At 36.8% G+C, this 19,383-nt stretch overlaps 1 protein-coding gene across 3 annotated transcripts; it reads left to right on the top strand.

Moving 5' to 3' along the window:
* The first annotated feature begins 335 nt into the window (after window positions 1–335).
* Window positions 336–19,095, top strand: LOC104109649 (flowering time control protein FY). Of its 3 annotated transcripts, none has more exons than XM_009619001.4 (19): window positions 336–679; window positions 1,548–1,833; window positions 2,621–2,712; window positions 4,049–4,117; window positions 4,937–5,041; window positions 5,971–6,066; window positions 6,149–6,231; window positions 6,330–6,401; window positions 6,562–6,659; window positions 7,020–7,079; window positions 7,175–7,235; window positions 7,357–7,444; window positions 8,587–8,650; window positions 9,076–9,154; window positions 10,208–10,297; window positions 13,188–13,273; window positions 13,943–14,439; window positions 15,592–15,828; window positions 17,223–17,677. In XM_009619001.4, exons 2-19 carry the CDS (start codon window positions 1,605–1,607, stop codon window positions 17,322–17,324), a joined length of 2,208 nt encoding a protein of 735 aa, XP_009617296.1. In that variant the 5' UTR covers window positions 336–679; window positions 1,548–1,604; the 3' UTR covers window positions 17,325–17,677. The 3 variants fall into 3 exon arrangements, with proteins under 3 accessions (XP_009617296.1, XP_009617295.1, XP_009617294.1); XM_009619000.4 differs by lacking the exon at window positions 17,223–17,677 and adding an exon at window positions 18,723–19,095 and having other exon boundaries at window positions 338–671; XM_009618999.4 differs by lacking the exon at window positions 17,223–17,677 and adding an exon at window positions 18,723–19,095 and having other exon boundaries at window positions 339–679.
* The last annotated feature ends 288 nt before the right edge of the window (window positions 19,096–19,383 follow it).

Below are 19,383 nucleotides of genomic sequence, written 5' to 3'. Positions count from 1 at the left end.
TATGAAGTTAATGACATGATGTCCTAAAGTTTAACAACGGAAGGTGCAATTACAGTACACTTTGTCCTTAATATTTACACAACATTCATGAAGTTAAGGACACCATGTCCTTAATATTTACACAGCACCCATGTCTAGCACATGAATATTTTCGTCTGGACGGGTAAACATTTAATAAATACCGACTAAAGAGTAAATACATTTTAAACATTGGCTAAAGAGTAAAGACATCTCTAATTGTGCACTTCCACCTTGAAAATTGGGTGTGGGCCTTAAGGATTTCACATGGATTCCACAAATTAGCCCAATATCAAGTTTATTTCAAAATGAGCCCAGAAAAAGTGTTCTTCCCTCTTCATCACCAAACCTATCCAGCTCCTGCTCCGGTACTCCTTGTGGTCTCAAGTAACTGAGATTTTTTTCTCTTTTTCTTTTTCCAAAATCCAAAAATTTGAGCGAAACAAAACGAACATAACGATCCTTTTCAAACTTATGTTTCCTCCAAATGCCTCAGACAGAACTGAGGAGTGAGAAAATTAGGGTTTTAACTTTGAAAGGAAGCTTTTGATTTTTGTTGCCGCTACTTCCTCCCGCCAGTCGCCGTACCACTCGCCGACGGGCCTTCTCTGCCGGAGTTCCAAGTTCGTTGTTGCTGGTTTATTCTCGTTCCGGTAAACTGGTACACTAGCTCCTTCAGTCGTTATCCTTTAATCAAACTATGTTCTAAGAATTTACATTGGCATAATATTTCTAAGAATTTCAGTCTCTCATTATTATATGATTTGATACCAGCTCTGCTTTCCTTAATTTTTTTTGTTTGAAAGTTGATATTCAAAAATAGAAATTTAGAACGTAAGCTCCTCAATTGGATGTGGAGTGTAAGCTCTCTATGGGGTATTTTTCATAGGAGGAATGGCCTGAGCCATTAAGCGTGTTAGGAAGAAAAGTTAGAGCCATTAAGGTAGAAGGTTAGTGGATAGTTTTTAGTTGTTCACCAATAGTCTTAGTAGCATACATGTCCATTCATATTCTTAGATTTTTATTACGTTATGCGGTTTTGTTCGCCTCAGGTTCCCTATTGCTATTATTTGGTACTACTTATCTTTTATCTCTCCCTTTTTCTTTTCTCTTTCTTCTTTCTTCCTTCCTTGCTTTCCTCTTCTTCTTCTTGCCCTTCGTGAGCCGGGGTCTATTGGAATCAGCCTCTCTACCTGCATTAGGTAGGGGTAAGGTCTGCGTACAGACTACCCTTCCCAGACCCCACCTGTTGGGATCATACTGGGTTTTTTGTTGTTGTTGTTGTTGTTGTTGGTCTATTCTATTAAGAAACTTGAATAACGAGGTTGTTGCGTTTTATGTGTACCTAATAATGCGATCATTGATTGTTTTCAAACAGGAGAAGTCATTGAGGCCAAATGTAATGGTGATGTTTATAATGTTTTTGTGTTTAGCTGGTTATTAACTTTTTGAAATTTGAAATGTGTATTGAATGTTGATACCTGTTGCTCTGATTATTATTGTGTATTAACTTGAGGTCACTGTTCCAGAAGTCTGAATCGTGAACCCATTAAGTCTAAATCTTGGATCCACCTCTGTCCTCAACTATGATGACGAGTGGTGATCCTCATCAACATCAGCATCAGCAGCACCAGCCGATGCCACAGCAACAATTCCAGCACCAACACCAGCAACAACACCCTCCACATTTTGGAGAGTTTCCAAGGGGTCCTCAACCTCCACCAGGTCCACCTCCCATGATGCGGCAGCCATCTGCATCCTCCACTACTCTTAATGCTCAGCCACCTGGACCTACTCCTCATCCTTCTTATGATGGTATGTCTTGTTTACCAGTGTTTCATCCGCTCTTTTACTTCTCATATTTGAATTGACATGTTTTTTAGCATAGCGTACAACTGGTAGGACGTATTTGGAATCTAGTTGTTATGAACTTAAATTTTTGTTGGAAAAAAGAACTAGCTAAAGCTTTCTTTTTTCTTTTATTTGTTTGACCAGTTACCAAAATGCCGTTGTGTCATTGATTAATCTGAAAAAAAAATTCTTTAAGGGGTAGAAACAGAAAGTTGTAAATTGGAAGTAATTTGAAAGGGACAAAGGGAGAGACTAATGTTTAGTGTTATTTGGGAACAACCTCTTTAGTCGTTATACGATATAGTTTCTATCTAGTTGGAGAAGAAAGAAAATTTTCAGCTCACAGATCACAGTTGAACTATTAATACCAATTATCATTTTCACTTTGTAAGAGAAGCAAGATAAATGCAGAATGTTGGAAGCAGGAAGAAGGTTAATAGGCAATTTCCTCATCACTTCTCTGTTTCTTGTTATCTGATTCAGCAGCCAATTTTGATGTCCTTTCTCATCTTACCCACAAAACGACTGATAACAACTATGAGGCTATGATTGTCTCATATGATCAAATCCACATAGGACCTGCCATTTCTTATTGTTTGGGTAAGTGTAGGTCCAATCCACTTTCTGATAATAGTTGAAGAGAGGATGAATGTTACCTTGGTTCTTAGGGACTTACTTTTGCTTTGATGAGACATTACTGGACCGAATTATGATGGCTACTAATTTTTTATTCTTTTCCTTATATTTGCAGCTCATGCTGACAGTTTTGCTGCAAAGAGAATGAGAAAAATTGGTCAAAGAAGAGCAGTTGATTACACTAGTACAGTTGTAAGATATATGCAGGTAATAACTGTTGAATGTGTTTTTTTATCCAGAGACCTGCTTATGGGATGTGGTGCAGCAAATGTTCTTCTATATAGTACTATTATATAAATTAGCAAGGGGTTAGATTCATTAGCTGTTGTCCTGTCACATAAGGAATTACGGCAAGTGCAGGCTCATTTCCTCTTTTCTTTCTTTCAAGGGGATAGAACCACGAGCTGTTGTCCAGTCACAATTACGAAAAGTTAGCAAGATTCTTTTTAATCAATTTTAGTCTTGTTGCTATTGACTATATGGATGATTTGCTTCCATTATGTTATGTGCTTAGTTAATTTCGTATTGATTCCCAGAGATTATGATTTTAGGTCTACCTCGTTCCATTTTAACGAGTTCAATCATCATAGGTGTTGCACCTAGGGGTTGATGCACTTGATGCGACCTTCTCTTATTTTATTCCTTTTTTTTTGAGATGGAGCTTTCCTTCTCTTATTTTATTCCTATTTGCACTTTCCTTTGAATGTGATCATCTTGAATGCTGTCCATTTCTTGTATGATCACATATCTATCTTAACATCCTCTATGACGCTCAACTCAGGGATATGTTGGGCCTTAAAGACACAACAATCATCCCATATCACATTGTTGGTACCACATGATTCTATGGTATGAGTTTCTCTGTGTTAGGTTCTATGGAACTCGGGCGATATGATTGTATAATTTTGAAAGGAAGATACGTAGTACTACAATACTTATCATACATTGCTCTTCCAATGGTTAGAGTAGAAAGATGATAGGATGTATAGTGTTTCGTTAGTACTACTTCTCAAGTAGCAGTAAATATAGCATGTAGAGTGGTTTATTTGTCTAGTACTAGTATTAATCATACACTCAGGAACATTATAGAGCTTTGCACTAATTATCTTTCCAGAAGCTGAAATGCCACATATTTTTTGAAGGACTCCAACCTCTTTTCTAGTTCCAACTCCACAAGAACCAATTACATGGTTCTAATTTGCAGTAGCTAACACCCGTATGAGCTTTATTTATGTTCTGATATATTATAAGTTGTTGTGCTCTTTGGTTGCAATAGCTCTAGGTAATGAGATCTTGTATCTTAAAAAAGGAAAAGAAGTGAGAGCAGGAACTAAAAAGAAGAGAAATTCTTAAAATATTTTCCTCTTAAAAAGAGGTAGAAAAATGAGAATGAGAAACCAAAGTCGTCTTTATTATTTTGTCCATTAATAACTCCGGTTTTGGTCTTTTCTGTGGGCTTGACAACTTGGCAATGGTACTCATAATATTCTTTAACTTCTAAGGTTATTCTGGTCCAAAGTTAAGAACTATTGCTTTCCTGCAGATCCGCATGTGGCAGCGCGACTCGAGGGATAGGACAGTGTTACAACCTAGTCCAGCAGCAGCTGTTGATGTCAGTTTGCTCACTTACGATTTGGTCTTTGATTCTGCATAATTTAGTTTAGTTTCTATGATTATACGTTGTGATCTTCTATTACTGCTGATATCTATGATAAACTTTTCCTGAGTGAGAAGTAAAAAGAGAAAATCACCCCAACTATATAGTCCTTAAGTTCTTGGTTTGTGCAAAATTCTACCCAAAGCTATAGTGAACTGCCATTAAAGTAGCAGGAGCCAAAGAAATTGGCTATAGTTCTGTAGTTTTCAATATGCTTATGTTAAATTATTCAAACTTGTTATTCTGTATTCACAAACATTGATTTTCAAATAAAAAGAGCATGTGCCATGAGAATAGCATGTCTTTGGAGAACATTTTCCTTATCTGAGGAAAGTTTGAAGAATTGTAATCAGGCAATCTTGAGGAAAGTTAACCAAAACATACGTATTACGTGTAGTCTAGGAAGGTGATCATAGTTCAGTTTTACCTGCATATAATGCTAGTTATAGACTCCAAGAACTCAAGAAGATTCTAGTACCACCTAGTGGACAAAGTTAATTGTTAAGTTTGTAACTTAGATTTCCAAAAAAGTACCAAACTAACCCTTAAAGATAATTTGTGTATTCCACATATAATTAGAAGTTTGAAGTCTCCTACCGCTGAACATACTATTAAAGCTATTCTCCTGAAACCAGCAAAATAAATGCTAATGGTTCTACAGAAATTCCTGAAAATGTGTTTCTGGTTGCACACATATAAAAAAAATGAGCAAGGTTACATGTTCTTCTAATTTATTTCTTTTAATTATGATTTTATGTTTGTTCATGGGTGCAGGTATTGCCAGCAGTTGCCTATTTGGATAATCCCTCCACAAGTTTTGCTGCTAAATTTGTTCATACATCTCTAAATAAAAACCGTTGTTCAATCAATTGTGTTGCGGTGAGTTGAAGGATTCTTTTTGGCCCTCTATCATTCATTTGTACTTTTGTTGTGTATATCTTTGGTTCTGTGTTGGCAATTGAATTACTATGTCCAGAAGCACGCATGCAACTATGTACATATGCCCATGAGCTACTTGATACTCCTCCCGTCCCTATTAATGTGACACTTTGTCCTTTTTTATGACGTCCAAAATGTTTGACACTGTTCCATTTCTATACAACTCTCAAAACTGTCAAGAATTCAAACTTGTTAAATTTATCAGAGTTTAAATTTTGATGTTAATATCTTTCTATCAAACTAGCTTTTCCAACACTACTTGTAATACTCTGTTCCTCCGTCGCTAATATATAAGTCAAATAAACATATTAAACTGCATGTCCAATCAAATACCGCCATAGTAAAATGGAATGGAGGGAGTAATATTTATTAGTAAAATCGTTCAATCATGGTTTGTTCTTCAAAGCATCAAGTGTCTGAAATATTCACGTAGTTCCAAGGCCTTGATTAATTGCATGAATCGGGATCCTTGAAACATGATTTGTGCTATCGAACTCTCTTTGGGATGATTTTGTTTTTCACTGGGAAGTACTAGTTTCTTATCTTGGTAGAGCTCTTTGTATTTGGTTTATTCTGACAAGCAACTCTCTGGGAAGTAAACGGATAAAAAAAAACATGGAAGGATTTATCATGTCACATGTTGTAGTTTGAATTCTAATAGCCTCTTGGGGCCGCTTTTATGTCATTATCACTCTAAAGCAACTGTTAAAAGAATTAAAGCAGATCCAGCTAGCATTATGACACGATGTAGAACTAAAGTTTTCCGAGTCTCTCTCTCTCTCTCTCTCTCGGTTGTGTCACACCCTCTGTGCATTTCGTCTTCTAAATCTTTATTCTCTTATTCAAACATTTTCTCTTGAATCACATAGTGGACTCCTAGTGGGCGGCGCCTCATTACTGGATCTCATAGTGGTGAATTCACACTCTGGAATGGGCAGTCGTTTAACTTTGAAATGATACTTCAGGTATGAATCTGGGGTTGTGAATTTCAGATCTTAGTACGTGACAACCGAATTGGGTGGACAATGTAACATGTTTTATGTGCAGGCTCATGATCAAGCAGTTAGGTCAATGATATGGAGCCACAATGATAACTGGATGGTCACCGGTGATGATGGGGGCACAATAAAGTAAATAAATGTTTGGAACAATCTGCATTTCACACTGTCAGTATCTATGTCGTGTTTTTCTTTCCCATCCGTGAATTTGCGTCTGTATCATGTGGCAGGTATTGGCAAACCAATATGAATAACGTCAAAGCCAATAAGAATGCACATAAAGAATCAGTACGGGGATTAAGGTAATTATTCTAAATGATGTGACTTGGTTTTAAAAGATTTTATGTACTTGGGTTTTAATTACATTTTAGTTTTCTCTATCAGCACATTTGCATCATTAAATGTATTTTTAGGGTATATATGATGTTAGGTGGCTTGCTAAGTCTTATGTTTTTTGAACAGCTTCTGTAGTACAGATTTAAAATTTTGCTCCTGTTCTGATGACACAACTGTTAAAGTATGGGACTTTGCAAGGTGCCAAGAAGAGCGCTCATTATCTGGTAATGTCCCTCAAGCTGTTTATTAAAAAGATTGTAAATTCAAGCTGAAAGTGATGGTTGACTGCGTATCAGTGATACTATGCTAAAGCGACATTTTTGGTTTTATAAATAACATGCATACTGCTGTAATGCTTTTACCTGTCAGATGGCGCTCTGCCTTCCATTACGTCTTACTTCTGTAATCACTGTTATGACATGTTTAAACATGTGTTCTGGTAAAAGTTTACTATTAATTGGAAATTTTGTTCCAAAGAATGCACTAGCAATAACTCTTCAATTTTGCCATCAACACTTATGTACCAGTTAACTTAAGCGTGAGTGGCCTAAGAATAGTTCCTCATGTCACTTGAACCCAGGCAGGCCATGGTTGGGATGTGAAGAGTGTTGATTGGCACCCTACAAAGTCTCTATTAGTCTCAGGTATATGCATTTTTCTTCTCCTTTTCTTTGGAACTGTTCTGAGCAGTTACTAACTTACAGTCGTTCTTTGATTCTTTGTTTTGTCCTGCTTGCAGGTGGAAAAGATAATCTTGTTAAACTTTGGGATGCCAAGTCAGGGAAGGAGCTTTCCTCATTGTCAGTCAAAAACTGCTCTCCTTAAATCTGCAATGTTACTATTTCTATCCACTTGGGACTTTATAAAAAAGAAGAGCTATATTTTTTTAGCAATAACATGGATGCTGTGTTCTGTTTGCAGTCACGGGCATAAGAATACTGTTCTCTGTGTAAAGTGGAATCAAAATGGTAACTGGGTCCTTACTGCTTCCAAAGATCAAATTATCAAGGTAGGTTGTTCCATTTCTTCCTTTTCCAGGAGGTGCTAATGCAGTTAAAAGCAATTAGGATGAGATATTTTAATGGCTGGTTTGTGAATAATATAGATCTTTTTTCCTGATTTGCACGTAATGATGTGTGGTGTAAATTGGTTGCTCATGAGCATATTTCTCGAACTTTGTTTCACAAATTCATTATTTTGAAATTGCATGGCAATTGACAAAAGTATTAAACATATTACTTGTTCCATAAATAGATTTGTATGTATAGCTACTTCGGTCTCACATTTGAATTTCTCTTACATTCTATGTTCCCGAAATGGATCCTGTCAAATATTTCACATTTTCTATTACTAATCTCTATTTCAGGTATTCGGGGAATCCTCCTTAATAGACAAAATATTCCTATTATGTCAATGCCAATAATCAATGTTATTATCTGTGAATTCGAACTTTTTGGTATTTTCTGTTTCTTCAGATGATATGTTGAGTCAATCATTAAGGGTCTCCTATCCCTCTCATTCCAGATTGTCCCCGAAAAAAAAGACTTTGCAGCACTATATTTGAGTCGTAGTTGATCTCGAAAAGTTTTACTCTTTGTTTCTCATTTTAAGATTACACAATCAAATCTCATTTTCGCCCCCTAAATCTTGATTTTATTAGGTTTCACTTACTGGTAAGAGTCTTGCCACAAGAATAAGGATCAACTTGAAGTTGCTGATTTCAGTTGAAATGTTTATTTTGTTTTTTTCCTTCTATTGAGTTGTGCTCTGAGGTATTTGAAGTTTTAGGGTCGTGTGATTTTTAGCAGTGGTTCAGTCAGTTTCTTTAAATCTGTAACTTTGGGATTTGAGAAGGCTTGCTAAAATCTCTTTTTAGAGTGTCGGCAGCAACCAACTAGCATTTCTAGCTTATTTTTTAACTGCAACTACTTCTTCACAGCAAGTGTATTGCTACTTATTACTTCTCCGGTTCTAGCTGCAGTATTCATTTTCTTATTTGGTTAGGAAGGAATAACAAAGCTGACATTCATATGAATGTTAATCACATGCTTATGAGAAAACCTGCAAATGGTGTAGATTATTATCATGTCAAGTCAAGTATTTGTGTGCAAGGGTTTGTATTCTGTCATTGTAACATTCTGTTTATTTCAGCTTTATGACATAAGGGCTATGAAGGAGCTTGAATCATTCCGGGGACATCAGAAGGATGTGACATGTAAGAATTACCTTTTTGTTTGTGTATATATCTTATGCAATGCATACAGCACGAGCATGTCAAGTAGCGACCAGGTTATGGATTCGGATGAAAAATTTGTAGTTAGTATACTGGTATTATTCGGTAAATTTCACCAAGGTATTATTAGAAAAAGAAATTTCAGATCACGTCGACTAAAAGCAAATAATATAATTGGAGATAGTTGCTGAATTGTTTTTTCTGGATAAAAATCTGGGTTGTTAATCGCGTTTAGTTTTTCCTACTATGTCATGCAGAAATCTTAATGCTTTATTTTGTCCCTTCAGATAATAATCACTCTTATTGTTCCACTTATTGTCTTGTTCCTCCACCATGCTTCCATGGTCGACTTTCAACTGTTTGTGATACTTGATAATTGCCTGTTTATTTTCATGTAACTGTGACAGCATTGGCCTGGCATCCGTTTCATGAAGAGTATTTCGTTAGCGGAAGCTTTGATGGTTCAATATTTCATTGGCTTGTGGGGTAAGTTCCTTGAAAATTCTTTCTCTATCATCTGTAAATCAGTTGTGCTATCTCCTTTAGTTTTTGGGCATCTCTTATGCGTTCAAAATATCGTTATATGACCTGGTTTAGAACATTAATCTTGATATTTTTTACTTCTGTCAACTGTGCGCCATTGGAATGACAGTTTTTATTTGATGAAGTGAGAGGATACCTAGCTATAGATTATAAGAAGTGTTACTAATTGCTGTGCCATAACATTAACCTTTTCTTTGTGCACTTTTGGCACCATTTAATAAAACTGAAGTTTGGTACTCCTCGCACTTTTTGGCTGGATTCAAGTTGGGAAGAATGACAAATGACGATTCAGAATGAATGTTATTGCTAATAGCCTAGACTTGTCAAGGAAACTTATGAGATGAAAAATTCTAGGTTATTCTTGGCAACGAGAAGTGGACATCGGAGATAAGATAGGGAACTTAGTTTTCTCTTTCAATTGCTCCTCTTAGCGCATATCTTTACTTCATCGAGCTGTCATAACTTATAAAAACAAAAAAAATTGACATATATGGTTGTTCTATGTGAAGTTGTAGAATGGTTATTCTCCGGTTTTCCTTTTCTCCTCGGAAAGTGTCAGATCTGTGTCGCGAACTTGTGCGCTCTGGGAAGAATCATCTCCCTTCACTCAAATCTTTTTTATTTGCTATTCCCGTAAGAGGTGGACTTGAATATTTTGTCATATGAATGTTGCCCTATTTTTATTGAATAAACACATGTTTGCTTCTTTCGCTTCAAATCAAAAAATTCTTTCTACCCAGTATTGAGTCAGTGCAGGATCATCCTACAGTTTCTGTAAACTGTGGGGAATAAATGAGCCATCTGGGCTACTTAGTTTGTCAACCTCAACCAAACATGTGATGAGATAGTTTGGATTATGATTTCTCACTTATAAAATGAACCCATAAAGGCAATTAACTTTTATTAGTCTGATCCCACCATTTCCCCCTGTTATCAGTGATTCAGATAGCTTCTAATGATTTTGTCTCTCTTGGCTTTTTGATGCTCTACCCACAGGCATGAAGCTCCTCAAGTTGAAATTACAAATGCACATGAAACTGGTGTTTGGGATCTTGCATGGCACCCCATTGGCTATCTCCTTTGCAGGTTATACTGCATTTTCTTAAACGGCAGCTCTGTTGTTAAGTGACGTTTATTACGTTAGTACTTGTCTCCACTTGAACAAAACAATATTCTAAAATGCTAATTGTTAGAATTCTTCTCAAAAACTGGTGTGCTTTTCTTCTATGCCTTGCATATTTAGACATCTGGTCGATCCATTGTGGTTGTTACTGGATATTGTTTTGAAGTTTTTTGTGTTAGTGTTGCTTGGACCTATGGTGCTGAATCTGCTGCTTACTATGACAAAAATAAGCTGAAGCTGATTTCGAGAACATGTTATATTTACCCTGCAATTCTATGCTCCTGTAAAAATACGAAGCATTCCTGAAATTTTGCTCTTTTCCCGTTTTCTTATAGAAGAGGTTCTTTAAATTCTGTTTTATTTTCTCTTTTCATCTCTGATAAGCTACTTGTAATCTTATACTATGCTTGTTCTTTCCACCCAATGTCTATTTGTTTTGAATTGTTCTTTTACTGTGGATAGACCACGTGTTTGTGAATAATTATAGTTGTACATCTGACTTTGTCTTTTATCCGCACTAAGAAGTTTATCGGTCATAGGCCGTGGGGATGACGGCGTCTGCTGTTGTAGTTCTTAAGTGTTTATGCGGGCTCTCAACTTTCTTTCTCCGTTAAGTTCATGTAAGTCTGAAGTTATATTGGTTATGTGTATGTAATTTAGTTGTGTGTTCGACTATGGCCCTCGCTTATGTAGTAACTTCCTTTTGCTCTCATGTATCTTGGCTTTAACTCCCATCAAGGGAACTTATCAAGTATATGTACAATTAGGAATAGCTTTTATTAGGCAAAATGGTCTAATGGCCCCTAAACTTGCACCGGATTTTAACACCTCAACTCCTGATTTTTCCATTTTGACACTTCAACTCAATTGATTGCATATAAATAAACGCCTCTTACCGTTGACTATGCTTATGTGGCATTGGTCCAAATGATGTGGCTAAAGTGCGTGCAATTCAGACTTAAAAGGAGCGTGAGTGTGATAATTTATATTTTAAAAAGGTTTAAATTAGGGGAAAAAAATTATACATAGCAAGAAAATAAAAAGAAAAGAAAAAACTTGCCCCCTCCCCTACCCCTCACCCGTTTATGTTTCTTTTCCCTTCCCCATTCTCATCCGCCCCCAACCTCACCCAATTTTTTCTCTCTCCAACCCCTTTCTTCCCCCCACCCCTTTTCTTCTCGTTCCATCACCAACGGTATTAACGCCACTCACCACTACCACTAACAAACTCCTCTATAAAACCCAGGCAACAAAGAAAAATAACGAGGTTTGGCCGGAAATTTCTCTGTCAATTCTCTCTCACATCAAGTCCCCTCTCTCATTTCTGTATCCATCTCAGACTGGAAAATTGTCGAGTTTTGGCTGGAAAATTGCTTTTTTTTGTTTCAGTCCTTCCTCTTCTTGATTTATTTTGGGTATTCTCGCTTTCTCTTTCTCTTGAACATTAATGGATCCAAGTTCTTGAATTCCCTCTGCTTGAATCACTGAAAGTTGGATGCTTTTGTTGTTTTAAGGAACAGTACTTTGATAGCAAATCTCAATAGGTTTATATTGGTTGTATTCTCTCTATTATATTAACTACTATTAGTACTAAAAGGTTTGATTTTCCTATTTGTAGCTGAGATTAGGCATGTGGTGGCTGAGATTTTTTATTTCGCGATGGTGGCTGAGAATTGAGATTAGGGGTGAAAGATCGTTTCCCGTGGTGGTATGGTTTACTGTGTATAGGTGAAAGGGGTAGAAGATAGTGAATGAAATTAACAAAGAAGAAATTAAAATTTTGATAACTTAATTTTTGAAAAATGGGACTCACAAATGACAAATGTCAAGTATAATGGTCTAAGCATACGACCTGTACTTCATGTCTGGCAATTGAGCTACACGCTCTGAAGAAGGGGTTTATTATGTGTAGTTTTATTGAATTGAGGTGTTAAAATGGGAAAGTTGAGAGTTGATAAACCGGCTTTTTAAAATTGGTGCAAGTTTAAGGGGCAATTAGGCCATTCTGCCCTTTTATTATAGTGTGTCAAATTTGAGGCACTTATAGTTACGCTGAAAATAGTTTTGTTGGAAGATGTTAGAAAAGGTGGTAAGTTATGTATATTGGTTTATCTAATGTCATTTTATTGAGTAAAATTTATCATATATCCAAAGTAGTCAATTTTTCTGGATAAATTATTTCATAAGGTCTTCTTTCCAGAGCAGCCCCCCCACCCCCCTTCCCATGTCACCCTGTTTCCGCCTCAGTCTCAAAGAAAAATAAAAACTAAAAGAGTAGGGAATGGTTATCTTAAGTGCAACATGAATTGAGAAAAACTGAAACGTTTTCTTTTTCTTGGTAAAGGGTGAAGTTGTGGTTTATATTGAACACCATTTTTCTAGTACAGAATCGATGCTGAACTCTGATATGAAAGTGCATTATTGACTATTGATATATCATTTGTTGCAAAAAAATTCATTATTATTGTAGAGGTAAATAGATTCTCCTAAGTGAGCTATCTCATTTAGATTTTGTTTCAACCTTTCTTGGGCAGGTAGCTTTGTGTGTGGTTACTTGTATTTAGCTTTTTAGGCCTGATCGTGTTTATATTTATTTAAATCTTGCAGAACCTCCATCGGGTGGAGTTATATTTTCTCCCTTCCTCTATCTACGTGTGTGAGGAATTGCATGTCACTGTCTTTCAGTGGCTTTTTCAAGCTTTTCTTGCTGTTTTCTTTCCTTTATCATTCTCGTTAGAACTAAGGAGGTCCTTAAGCTTCTCCATTACATAGTATTCTGCATCTCCACCAACAATAAAACATTTTACTGAAGTAGCCTATGCAGCTAGCTAATTGGTCTTGTTGCTGATGCAGTGGCAGCAATGATCAGACAACAAAGTTTTGGTGCAGAAATAGGCCTGGGGATCCAGCTCGTGATAAATTCAATTTGGGACAGCAAGGTTTTACTAATTCCTGTCCGTGTAAATGTTATCTTTAATTTTTTTATGCTAGTTATTGTGCTTCAGATTGTGTACCAGTGTTATCAAAGGCGAAAAGCGCAAAAAAGCTCTAAGGTCCATTGGGGCTTTAAGCGCAAAGCGCAAATAAAGCGTGGGCTTTAATGAAAAAAGGCGCAACTGGAGAAAAAGTAAAAATATGTATATGTAGTCCAAGACCAATAATTATAAGCATAAATAACAAATATATGAACAAATAAATTGAAAAACAATTACAATAAAGTGAAATATGAATTGTTTAGTGTCGCCTTTTCGGGATCACACTCGTTGGCAAGGAAAAGTATGCCTTAGAGCCTTGATGTGACACTGAAGCGCCCACAAAACGAGGCGAAGCGCTCAACATGTTTTGAGCCTCGCTTCAGGGCTCAAGCGCACTTTAAGCGCGCCTTTGACAACACTGTTGTGTACCAGTTTGTTGTACATATATCGAGATTCGAGAGCATAGGGCTTTGTAGTCGTGGGGTAAAATCAGCTTTGATTTTAAATAAATTCTTGAAATATTATAATCTTTCTTTTCTGTAGTCATTGTTAATATTCTTAGTTTGACTATCTTTCAACTACCAAAGTATACTTCTTAAATAGCCTCAGCACAGGTTTTGTGGTTGATTTCAGGTTTGGGTGATCAAAACAATGTTCTTGGTCGCATGCCTGGTAATTTTCCAGGTCCTGAGCCCCCATCAACTCCTGGAGCATTTGCCTCTGGCTTGTTACGAACTGAGGGTACAATACCTGGAGTTGGAGCTGCATTGCCACTATCGCTTGATTCATCTCAAGGAGAACAGAAGTCTTCCATGCCAGTTTCAATGCCTATAGGAGCTCCCCCTCTTCCTCCTGGTCCACATCCATCTCTTCTTGCGGGTAATCAGCAGCAAGCATATCAACAAAACATGCAGCAAGCTCAGCACCAGCAGTCACTACCTCAACAAATGACTTCTCATCCTTTGCAACCATCGAATTTGCCACAGCTACAGCCTCCACATATGCCTCTAATGCCACATCCTCATTTGCCTCGGCCACCACACCAACTACAACAAGTAAACATGCCTGGCCTTCCGTCTTCAATGCCAGGTTCTGGACCCATCCAAGCAATGCCTATCCCTGGTCCAATGGTATGTATCATATTTCTGCGGGTCTTTGTGTCTATTTGCAGATGCATCTTCTTCCCCTTTTTTCCTGTAGATGTGCCGTGCATATCTTGATTCATCACCTCCTTGGTGCATCTTTAAGTGTAATGCTCTTGCTAATCAAATGGAAACAAATAAGCGTTAATGTATTTTTCGTGTAACATGCATTCTGATTTGTATCTCTGTATTTATGTTTGCTTATCTTGATAGATTCTGAATTCATCTTCATTCGAACTCCCCCCTTTTAGTGAGAAGCCTCTTCTTCTTTGTAGATTTTTCAGATTCAAAAGGCAGCCTGGTGCACAAAGCATCCGGCATTTACGCAGGTCGGGAAAGGGCCGCACCCCTAGTGGTGTGATGTAGGCAGCCTACCCTAATGCAAGCATTAGTGGCTGCTTCCATGGCTCGAACTAGTGACCAATAGGTCACACATAAAATAAAAAGAATTCGATATTTTGTGTAGATTTTCCAGATTCATTTTGTGCGAAGTGCTTACAAAACTTTGATATTATAAAATTAGTGTTATGAAACAGAGATTATCTTTTTGTAGGATTCCAGCTTTATTTTACTGTTATTCTAGGTTAAGGCCATAATAATTTCCGAGGCATTAGTCATGCATTTGTATTGAGATGGGAGTTGTAGCCAAATGGTTAATTTTTCTTTGCACCTGTTGCAGATATAAAATAAATTAGTAAAAGTGTCCCCTATCTGAGAGTTTAAACTTTTAAATTAGACAGTTCACACAGTTCAATGTGGTATTAGAAAAGGCAGAGGGTCCTCAAGTCTTGCCGCCATCGATCTACAAATATTTTCATGTGCTTGGCACAAGGGGAAAAAATCAGGGTTGCATGTGAGAGGGCAAGGTTTAGTGACATAAGATACATTAATACATGTGTCATGTTTCTAACTGCTAAAGCTTTACACGAGATGGTTCACACTTGTCAACTTGCAGGGATCAAATTTCACTAGCATCTTCGTCTCTTCTTGAATAGAGCAGAATTGGTAGCAACTCCGACTACTTTGGAATTGTGGCATATATTTGATTGATTGATACGAAGTGCATTTGCTTGAAGGAAATACATCGAGAGGATCAAGAGGTTATTCAGCGTCACTGATTGGCTGTCTTCTTATTTTCAGGGGATACAAGGTAACATGAATCAGATGGTTCCTCCGATGCCTCAAGGTCATTTTGTGGGCATGCCTTCTGGATCTGGACCACAGGGCAATGTTCCTCCAGGTGGAATGCCAAATGGACTGCCAAACATGCAAGGCCCTCAAAACCCAGGAGGTAATCAGATGTTTCCACCAGGACGAGGCTTCAACAGGCAACAAGCTGGACAAATGCCGCTCATGCCTGGACATAATCCTTATCAGGTGAGTGGCATGTAAATTAGTTTAACAGACCTAAGAGTGCAAAGGCTATAAACTTTGAGCACCTTATTCATTTTTATTCTGTCAGGATCCCCTTTTTGATTTTGGATTCTTGGTTTCAGTTAGATGTATCAAACCTTTTAGTTAAGCTATTTATTACCTAGGTTTCCTATTTATTGTTGATTTAAGTTGGGTAGTCGATAGCTGGATTCAAGAGATATTTACAGATTAAAACTTATTGTTAGCAATTGTTGTCAGTACCTTCCGAAGCTATTCTCAAAACAAAAATTCTAGACTGCAACTTCAACTTATGCTAGGGAACTGCAGTTTAAATCCATTTCTATAAAAGGACTAAAGGTGGCCACTGGGTGTGAAGACAAGTAACCTCAGTGAGAATAAGATAAGTAACCCTAGTGAGAGTAAGTCAATGATGTCGTGTTTGGAGATGATTTAGTGCTGGTACTTGTAATACTACTATGATGCCCAGCATATCAAAAGCGGGAGTTCTGGATGATATGAAATATTCTTTGTCGGAAAAAAAATTAGGTACCTATACCTGTCGGCATGGTCGGATCTAGGCGGGCGGAAGGTCCGTACCCCCTTTGCCGGAAAATTATACTGTATATATAGGGTTAAATTTGTTTTCATGGCTATATATTATATGTTGCATGACTTGCATCCCGTTGGCACAAGCCAAAATCTTAGCTCAGTGGTCAAGGGGTTCAAGTTTTCTATAATGTCGCATGTTCGATTCCCACGCAGTGCAGGATTTTTTCTTTCTATTATTTTGCACGGGGTTTTAGTTGGCGTCTGCCTACATTCGTTCATTCTTCCTTTTAATAAAATAAGGTCAACTTAAGCACACAGTAACTCGTGTAGGTTTTAACCTGGCTATTGTAAAAAAATTAAACGTCAAAAATAAATTATTTTATGTGTATATATTATATGTTGAATTCTCTTGACACAACCCAATAGTAACCCATATATTTTTCCTTTTGTGTGTATGTATTAGTAATAGGAAAAATTAGTTAGTGCTTTGTTATGTTTTGGTTGAAAATTTGTATCTGAAATCCTCTACATCAAGTATACTGTTTTAATACTTTTAATTAGGATTATTTATTTATTAGTTATTTCTGCAATCATCTTTAGTTCATTTTTTGTTTATTATATTATGACCTTTTTTTGTTGCTTTTTATTCCTTAAAATGCATTTTACTTTTTTCTTTTGAAAATGATTACTTCAAAACAACGTAATTCCGTATTAGTTTTGATCCAACATATTTTTAGTTAAATTTTTAATGGTAGTGTAGTTTAGGTTTAGATTTAAATTTTTTTGATGAACTCATTTGACGAATATTCTACTGTTCACTTCTTTAAAATGTTGAACCCCTTGCTCAGAATCATGGATCCGCCACTGCCTGTGGGCTTGCGCAAGCGGCACATAATGGAGTAATAAGAATGGGTCTGACTGAATTTGCTGAAGATAACATCTTCTCATAGTTAATTTGCTCTTCTTGTAGTTGTGATCGATTGCTGGGAATGTTAAATGTATTTTTTAAGAAGGTGCTGGGAATTATTCAATTTTGTGCCAAAACTGGGATAGTTATGCATAAGAGGGAGAAGCTTTGGAGTTTTAAATGCACATATTTAAGTAACTGTATATTTTTTTAAGGACATTTTTATACTTCTGGTGTGAGATAGTTGGGTGAATAATGAATTAGCTCATCTTTGACCTTATGGATTGTATGAGCTACTGATGTAATCATGCTTCTTGCACCATCTTTTGTACTTTTCACCACCTCTGTGGTACTCTTCTTATTGAAATTATTTTACCTTTTAAAAAGTTCTTGCAAGGTCATTTTCTGAGCGTGAATGCGGATTGCCCTACTTTTCTACGATTTTTACTCAATTAATTTAATCTGGTAGATACAGTTTTGATTTGTTTCTTCTATTTTTAGGGGGTGGACCTGGGCAGTGGAGAGGGTTTTGGGGTAGGCGATGTTATATTCTTAGGTGGGGAGACTTCAACTACCATTTGGAGTGGCTGTCTGGTTTAAGACCTTCAGACCAGATATGTGTAAACCATTGTGGCTTTCGCATGACCATCTGTCAACTAAAACTGGGAGAGAGAAGGTTATTTTAGAGACGTGCCTATTCAAACTGCCCACAGTGCTTCGGGCTAGTAGTAAGAGTGCAGCGTGTGCTGTATGATTAGACTCATGAGTTGGAACCATGCCACGAACAAAAGTCTAATATTTAAGTAGAGAAGGGTAGAGGGGAGGGTCCACTGTGCACCAAATTTCGGCCTTGCACCAGCTGGCCCTTTGGGATTTCTTGATTATGAATAAATATATATTGCCTGCTCAAACTATCCTGTAAAGTGAAAAAGACTTTACTGTACAATGTATTTACGGGGGAAGCCCAGCAGTTGACACTTTAAATAATTTCGCTCTTCCTGCTAGAACATAAGATTGTCCATACTGAGACCTGAAACTCGAGGTCTACCCATTTTTCTCTTCAAACCAGCTGTTTCTTTGCTTGTTTTTCTCATCCTATCTTCTGATACACTGTTCAAAAGCCAACAAAGATAATGATATCGAAGGAATGTATCCTATCGTGCATGTGAAATGTTGAAACCTAAGGAGGATTAATGTGTGTACTTTGATGAGCTTCTATCCTGCATAAATTCTCTCTTTTTTCTTGGTACAACTTGTTAGTACTTAATCTGTGAGATAATTTATTTTCTGAGTCTCGTAGCTGCGTATGTTTTAACCGACTCTAATGTGAAATATTGGTTTTGACTTTGGAAACTTGAAAATTTGTTTTATGGGCTATATGAATTCTCCAGTTACATGTCATTTTCTTTCTTTTTCTTTTTTCTCTTTTTTCTCTTTCCAGCAATCTGGAAATCCAAATACACCTGGAATGCACATGCAGTCAAACTTCGGTCTTCAATCTGGAATGCCTCCGCCATTGCCACCGGGGCCGCCTCCACATAATCAAGGACATCAATAGGCCATTGTTTATAGTCTCTTTCAAGTGTAACGAGCTTTGTTCAAGTTGTCTGTTGAAATTATTGTTCTCTGCACTAGTTTGAATTTCATTGGAAACTATTAGATAGCATCTCTGTATTTTCTTAGATGTATTTTTAGATAATTTACTGAATTTTTAATTCGGTAAAATATGTTGAGCACTTTAACTTTACAAATTCTTTGTGATGCTTGGGTTAACATTTTCAGACTTGCAATGAAAGCTTTTCTGTTAGGTTTAATTGACAAACCATCAGATTGAAGGGCATAGTGAATCCTTTGTTTTTATGGCTGTCCTGTCTGAAAGTTGTGGAACTTACGTATCTGAAAAATCCAGTTTAAGCAAGGACTGTTCTTAAAGGTTAAGTATAGTAACACAAGCTGAAATTGTAAGTTTTGAATCAAAGATATCCTTTTTGCCTTTTTATTGGAAGTCCTAACCTTATATAGATCCGCTTATCCTACTACATTTAGAATGCATGTAAGATCTTGAGTCAAATTTAGCTATTTTTCTTCTGCCATCATCTTTT

The sequence above is a fragment of the Nicotiana tomentosiformis genome, chromosome 8, assembly GCF_000390325.3.
Source record: "Nicotiana tomentosiformis chromosome 8, ASM39032v3, whole genome shotgun sequence".
Taxonomy (NCBI): Eukaryota; Viridiplantae; Streptophyta; class Magnoliopsida; order Solanales; family Solanaceae; genus Nicotiana; species Nicotiana tomentosiformis.
The sequence above is the reverse complement of the archived record's forward strand: the minus strand, read 5'-3'. Positions and strand labels throughout refer to the sequence as shown.

Excerpts from the sequence above, each read along its gene's own strand:
- LOC104109649 (XM_009619000.4), top strand. The coding sequence starts at position 1,605 with ATGATGACGAGTGGTGATCCTCATCAACATCAGCATCAGCAGCACCAG. Across the intron at positions 6,660-7,019 it reads AGAAGAGCGCTCATTATCTG|GCCATGGTTGGGATGTGAAG; the intron begins GTAATGTCCCTC and ends GAACCCAGGCAG. Across the intron at positions 7,080-7,174 it reads AAAGTCTCTATTAGTCTCAG|GTGGAAAAGATAATCTTGTT; the intron begins GTATATGCATTT and ends TCCTGCTTGCAG.